This window comes from Borostomias antarcticus, assembly GCF_949987555.1.
Source record: "Borostomias antarcticus genome assembly, contig: scaffold_720, whole genome shotgun sequence".
NCBI lineage: Eukaryota > Metazoa > Chordata > Actinopteri > Stomiiformes > Stomiidae > Borostomias > Borostomias antarcticus.
Window position 1 is genome coordinate 7225 of NW_028176065.1, and position 7581 is coordinate 14805.

Below are 7581 nucleotides of genomic sequence, written 5' to 3' on the forward strand. Positions count from 1 at the left end.
AGCAATAAATTACATTTTCAGAGTAAGAGAAGCTAAAAACAACACAGGAGAGACATGGCAAACACTGGTGTGTGTTTGCTATGGCCCAGGCCTAAAGCCGGAATATAACTTAGCTTTTTCATACCTTTCATACTCTGCGTATGTTATGCATACTGCACTGCACTTCTTTCACACGTCTGGCTAGACGCTCAACTGCATTTCGTTGTCCCAGTAATGTATGCAATGACAATCAAGTTGAATCAAACCTAAAAGTTGAATCGATTTTGTTAAGAAACACACTTGCAGAGTACAAAGTATCTTGTTTTTGTTTTAATTGATTTGATTGCTTTAATTGATTTGATTGCTTTAATTGATTTTTGTATGCAATTTGTTTTGTTTGTGTCTATTGTGAACTCGTCAACGCTGAAAATGAGGGAAACCTCAGTGCTTTTCAAGTCCAAATAAAGGTGTGAATCTTGTTTTACGGTGATATTCAGTTTGTCTCTCTCTCTCTCTGTGTTGTTTCTCTCTCTCTCTGTGTTCTCTCTCTCTCTCTCTCTCTCTCTCTCTCTCTCTCTCTCTCTCTCTCTCTCTCTCTCTCTCTGTGTTGTCTTGCAGATCGGGTCCTGAGGGATGTGTTTTTAGCCAAGCTTCTGGGAGGTCAAGAGGTCACATGCCTCTGTAACACACCGTTGGAAACAAATGGTGAGCAAATGATTTAGTTACTTTCAAACGCCGCACCTTACTGAAGTCCTTCCAGACCTTGTTATGCTGCCAGTCAGCAATTTATTAATCTATTCACCATGTCATAATTCTTTCTTCACATTGTCTGATTCAAATTTTTCCATGATTTTTCTTTCTATCCCCAAAACAGACTTCATCAAGGATTGATATGGTGGTTGCATGTGACACCTGCTTGTTGTCTTAAGGCAACAACTAAACAAATCTGCATAATGTTTTTGTTATTTAGTAATTTAAATGTCCCACTATGAAAGTTCACCCAGACTGTGGGCGGTAGTGAGAGCAGTTAGCTACTATAGGATGGAAGACTGTTCCCTCACTTTCCACACTTTGTTCTTAGTTTGTTCCTTAACTGCCTCCATGATATATGCTCATCTTTGGAGAATTTTCACAAACTAGTTAACTTAGTATGGTAGGCTATATCAAGTATCGATAGTAAGGGTGCTGACTTATCCAGTAATGATTTGGTAGCTAGCCAAGTTAAAATAAAAGCCGAACTATAATGCCCTTATGAAAGCAAACTAGCTACGGTAGCTAACGTTAGCTAGCTAGTTTGCTAGCTAGCAAACTAGCTAGCTAACATTAGAAAATAAGACAATACATTTAACACACCTGCTCCTCCAAAACTAAAAGAATGGACCTATTTAATACTTCCATGTTTCTTCAATGATCGTTTGTGCAAATAGCATATAAAACCCTTGAAAGTGAGACCAACCATGTTAATCCTTTAAGGCAATGTCTGGGGGCTACAGACAAGCTTAAAGATGACAATAGTCATGTTTCCCTCCACTTGTCAATCGAATTATGTGAAGATCGCTAAAAATATGAATGCGAATAACATTCGTTTCCTTCTAAGAGCTTTAAATGGGATAAAGATCCATGCATGATGACCTTTTATCGAACAAGACAAAAATCCGACGAGATCGACTTAATCAAATTTTACTGTTTCCATAAGGCATTTTTAATTCAATATAACTTAGTTAAATAAAACGTGTGGATGGAAACATTGCTAGAAATAGCTGCTACATAAAGTAAATACCTTATCTAATGCAAGAGAGACTTGTGACGGTAATCCCTGTCTCTCCTCTTCTTATCCCAGATTGGTTGCCATGCCTCCGGGGATGGTGCGTTGTCTCTCGGTCCCGGCAGTCCGAGCGCTGCTGCTGCTGCTAACTATCGGCTGGCCGCTCTTCCACTCCTCCGGTGGCCTTGCTCTGGCCTCAGACCCTTCCTACCCCTCTGACCCTTCCTACCCCACCTTCTTCCGTAACGACACGCTCTTCGAGCACCTGGCCCTCCACCCAGACCCCATCTTAGGGCGCGTCTACGTCGGAGCGAGGGACCACCTCTTTCAGCTGGATCGTTTCCTGTCGCTGGAGCTACAGGGCAGCACGGGCCCGGTGAACGACAGCCGTGACTGCCTGCCCCCCGTCACCAAGAGCAACTGCCCCCTCCTGCGGCGCACCAACAACCACAACAAGCTCCTATTGGTGGACCCCTTCTCCATGGAGCTCATCACGTGTGGAAGTGTCAACCAAGGGATTTGCCAGAAGCGCAGTCTAGACTCCGTGGACACGGTGCTGTTCTCGGCCGAGAGGCCGGTCGATACGCAGTACGTGGCGGCCAACCACCCCAACGTCAGCACCGTGGGCCTCGTGGTGCGCTCGCGCCCCGACCGCCAGCCCATGCTGTTCGTGGGGCGGGGCTACACCACCAGCCACCCTCCCATCTCCACGCGGAACCTCGCCCAGGAGCCCGTCTTCTCCTACGAGGAGACGGCCAAGCTCGCCGTGGCGGGCCGCCTCTCAGAGTACGACCACCACTTCGTGGCTTCCTTTGCCCACCGCCAGCATGTCTACTTCCTGTTCTACCGGCGCGACCTCAAGTCGCAGTCGCGCGAGTACCGCACCTACGTGTCCCGCTTGTGCTTGGACGACCAGGCCTACTACTCCTACGTGGAGGTGCCGCTAGCGTGCCGGTCGGCGGGCGGGAAGAGCTACAACCTCCTCCAGGCCATGCGGTTGGGTCTACCCCGAAACGGCGTGGTCTCCCCGGGCCCCGAGGTCCTCCTGGGGGTCTTCTCCTCCCGGATGGCGTCATCTTCGCGGCCCAGCGAGGACTCGGCGCTCTGCGTGTTCAGCCTGGAGGAGCTGGACCACAGGATCAACTCCACCAGGGACCTGTGCTACACCCAGGTGGGCCGGACCGAGGGGGGGACGGAGGCGGCCTACATCGAGTACGAGGTCAAGTCCAACTGCGCCAACCTGCCGTTGGTGAGTAGACGGTGTGTGTGTGTGTGTGTGTGTGTATTGTGTGTGTGTGTGTGTGTGTGTTATTCTATGTGTATTTGAGTTAAAAAAATATATATAATGTGAGGAAGTCTTGCAATGTAGTTGTGTCTTTACCGGATTTAGAATGTGCAGCATGTACCACTACATCAGATAGCAACAGGCTGGACCCGGCCTGGTTTTAATGATGCATCCTAGAAGACACGGAATAAGGCTTAACCTCTGATCCCAGAGCGCTGTCGTTCCTCAGACTGTGTTTGGCAGGGGCAGGGGGTGGGGGGGGGTGGGGGCAGTACTGTGGGCAGCGTCATTTAATAGGATTGTTAGGGGAGGGGGATCGATCGCCTGCTTTAGCCCCCACTTAACAGGCGGGCGACATTTAACAAGGACTGACAAGGGCGGATAAAGTCACCACGGAGACGAGGACGGGGGGGACATGGACAGACGAGGGGGGGGACGAGGGGGGGGGGGCGTAGAGACAGACAGAGAGATTGGGAGAGGAAGGCATAGAGCGCTAGAAAGGTCAGAGAAAGACATGGATAGAGAGAGAGAAGAGAGAGAGAGAAGGAACAATGAGAGAGAGGGACCGGAGAAGAGGAGCAGAGAGGGGGATGAAAAGGAGGGAAACAATGGATGAGTGACAGAGAGAAGCGGATGATGAGATGGGACGAAACAAAGCAGAGATACAACAGGTAGCAGTGACAAAGCAGCGCTCATCCTACTAAACCCCCCAGCCTACAAATCCCATCTGCCCCGGCTCTAGAGAGCTCCACTGTTTCTCACGTGAGTTAATTAAAATGAGGAAGTTTAATAATAAGTCCCGGTCTGTGTTCCCTGCTCATGGTTACTGTCAAGACTCAACAAGGATATGGTCCCACTGCTGACGGGACTAACAACACGCCGACCACAAGTTATGAGACGCTGTAATCAGTTTCACAATGTCCACGTTTTGGAAGGTTATATTATATCTGGATTTTTTTTTACCATTTGAGTCCTGTGAAGGAAAATATGTAGGGTAATCATTGATTTTGATCTTTCAATGGAAATGCATGATCCTGTGTCCTTGTGGAACCCAGACGAGACGTCATTCTGGGGCAGTTTGTGTTGGTCGTGCTCCATGCAGTCTGAGGCTATTTTTAGCCGGAGTGGAGTCTTTCCTATTTAGATCATAGTTGCATGGGGGGCCCTGTTATGGGCCCTGTTATTGGCCCTGTTATGGGTCCTGTTATTGGCCCTGCCCTGTTTTGGGCCCTGTTTTGGGCCCTGTTATGGGTCCTGTTATGGGTCCTGTTTTGGGTCCTGTTTTGGGTCCTGTTATGGGTCCTGTTATGGGCCCTGTTATGGGTCCTGTTTTGGGTCCTGTTATGGGCCCTGTTTTGGGTCCTGTTTTGGGCCCTGTTATGGGCCCTGTTTTGGGTCCTGTTTTGGGTCCTGTTTTGGGCCCTGTTTTGGGTCCTGTTTTGGGCCCTGTTATGGGCCCTGTTATGGGCCCTGTTTTGGGTCCTGTTTTGGGCCCTGTTATGGGTCCTGTTTTGGGCCCTGTTATGGGCCCTGTTATGGGCCCTGTTATGGGTCCTGTTTTGGGCCCTGTTATGGGTCCTGTTTTGGGTCCTGTTATGGGCCCTGTTTTGGGTCCTGTTTTGGGCCCTGTTTTGGGTCCTGTTTTGGGTCCTGTTTTGGGCCCTGTTATGGGTCCTGTTATGGGCCCTGTTTTGGGTCCTGTTTTGGGCCCTGTTTTGGGCCCTGTTATGGGTCCTGTTTTGGGCCCTGTTATGGGTCCTGTTTTGGGTCCTGTTTTGGGCCCTGTTATGGGTCCTGTTATTGGCCCTGTTATGGGTCCTGTTATTGGCCCTGCCCTGTTTTGGGTCCTGTTTTGGGTCCTGTTATTGGCCCTGCCCTGTTTTTGGCCCTGTTATGGGCCCTGTTTTGGGCCCTGTTATGGGCCCTGTTTTGGGCCCTGTTATGGGTCCTGTTTTGGGCCCTGTTTTGGGTCCTGTTTTGGGCCCTGTTTTGGGCCCTGTTATGGGTCCTGTTTTGGGCCCTGTTATGGGTCCTGTTTTGGGCCCTGTTTTGGGCCCTGTTATGGGTCCTGTTTTGGGCCCTGTTTTGGGCCCTGTTATGGGCTGCCATAATGCAAACCCGAATCACTCTTTGGTTCACTGCTTTGATTGTGCTTCAATACTCAAATTACAGTGTGAGGTCAGCGGCTACAGTTTAAATATGTCTGGCTACATACTGTAAACCTTTACAAGGTGGGATAATACTAGATCCCTGGAAACGAAGAGTGGTATTAAGGTAGTTCAGCTGGGATGAAGGCAAGGCAAGTTTATTTGTAGCACATTTCAGCAACAAGGCAATTCAAAGTGCTTTACTTGAGACATTAAAAGCATCAAGACAAAGTGCAACACATAAAAGATCATCTAATGAACATAACTCAGTTGTATTAATGTAGTTCAGCTGTAATGAACATAACTCAGTGGTATTAAAGCTACATGAGAACTCTGCACTTTGGCCCCTCTGGTTGTGATAAAATCAGCACTGTGTTTTAAGAACCACACTTCCCACAATCCCCCACTCACTTGCTGTAATGATGGGGGCGAAAAATGATAACAAACGAAGATTGTAGCTACTTTCTAGAAGGATGGCTTCAATGCAGGTAAATAGCGGTCTTCTTTCTTTTATGAGCATGTAGATTTCGTTTCGCGGGGAGAAGTGTTTGTTGTCTTTCTGATGTTGAGACACGCAAAACGTGTCACTTCCGTTTCCACCACAAGATTTCCTGCCAGTGTACTAGCCAGTACACCGGAATACTAAAATAATAAATTATGCAGTCTCATGTCACGAGAATGATTTTTGGGGTCTTGCTAAGGCAAATGAATAAACTAATAGCAAGTAAATGTGAACATTGAACTATAAAAAGTTATCTCATTGAGCTTTAAGGTAGTTGAGCTGTAATGAGTTGGGAAAAGCGTCCGTCTCTGAGCCCTGGCAGAGATCATCAGAAGCTGTCAGCAGGCGTACAGTAGATGTCCTGATCCTGTCCTTCCTGCTCCTAATGATGTCTTAGCATCCTGATTCCAATGTTTTTGTGTTAAAACGGTTTTCAGAACAAAAAAACCCACAGAGTCGCCGCCAAAGTAGGGAATGCGGTTTGCTAAGCCATGGCTGTGAAAACATCTCCAGAAGCTTCAGAGTGCTGGAAGCAGAGGGGGCCAGATTCCAACAATACTTTCCCCCTCACCTCCTGCCCCTCAACTATAAATCTGGACTAGGATCTTATAGAAAACAATGAGAGAGACTAGGCTTCTAGCACCTGTCTTATCGCTCTGTCCATCAATGGACGGGATTCTTCCACCCGCCAGATGTTTCTGGAATGTTCTGCTCGTTCAGTGCAGCTGTATCGTCTGTATCGTCTGTCTAGCATCAACTCTGCAAGGTTTTCAGACCAGACGTCCTGTAAACTCCTCCCTCCTAAGCACTTATTGTATTTTATTGTATTGTATTTTATTGTATTGTATTTTAGATTGCTATTCTTGCACTTTGCCTTCAGCACTAGATCATGCTCTTAGTCACTTGTTTCAGAAAGGAGATGCACTTGTGAGTTCTGGTGAGTAGTAGTACATTGGTATTTCCTACGTTAAATGCAATTATTGTTAGTCGCTTTGGATAAAAGCGTCAGCTAAATGACTGTAATGTAATATAATATGCAGTTGTCTGGGTGACTACTAGTCAGTATGAGATTTGTTGTAGGCTGTCAATAAATACTGACAACAGATACATATCATATGAGTATGTTCCCTACAGAAGTTGGAAGTTGCGCAAAATTAGAGTTTTAGGTATTTTTTTCCCAGGTACGTATAGGATTTGTACGTTATCTGAACAATAGTTGAGCTATCATGGAACGGCAGGCCCTGAGGAAGGAAGGCCTCTGGGCTGAAACATGGAGGCATTTTTACATGTTCATCATGAACCAGCCCAAGAATAAAGGCTTTTTAATTTTGTACCAGAAGAGCTGCCTTAGTTTTTTCTTTTCCCTGGTATTATGACTCCCTGCTAAAGAGACCTTCCTGGTTCACCTGCCTCAACCCACTTGAGCACTCAGTCTGCTGTTTTGTTAATAATTGAGCTAATCTGTTAATCTCAAATATGTCTGTCCAATAGAACACTCTGGAAGCCTATCCCTGCGGTTCTGACCACACCCCCAGCCCCATGGCCAGCCGGGTGGCGGTGAAGGCCGAGCCCATATTCAACAGCCCGTCCGCCCGCCTCACCGCCGTGGAGGTCAGCGTCAGAGAGGGACACACCATCGCCTTCCTGGGGGACTCCAAGGGAGACCTACACAAGGTTAGAGACCGTCCAGCACACACACTAACCCTAACCCTCTAACCCTAACCCTCTAACCCTAACCCTCTAACCCTAACCCGTCTTCTTCATTCTCATTCTCATCTCATCACAAGTGAGCGGTGATTCTAGTGCGCTGGAGTAGTAGGTAGTAGTACAGGATACCCGGGAAAAAGTACGATAAGAATTCCACAAAAAGGAGCACGAGGGGTTAAACCCAGACTGACGTTTC

The 7581-nt window shown here is 47.6% G+C and overlaps 1 protein-coding gene across 1 annotated transcript; it reads left to right on the top strand.

Annotated features, from left to right (window-relative positions):
• Positions 1-594: 594 nt before the first annotated feature.
• Positions 595-7352, top strand: LOC311328875 (plexin-B1-like; the record flags this gene model as incomplete). Its single annotated transcript, XM_084462777.1, has 3 exons — positions 595-684; positions 1820-2993; positions 7170-7352. Coding segments are annotated over exons 2-3 (1347 nt in total), but the record flags the coding sequence as incomplete, so codon positions are not given.
• Positions 7353-7581: the final 229 nt, after the last annotated feature.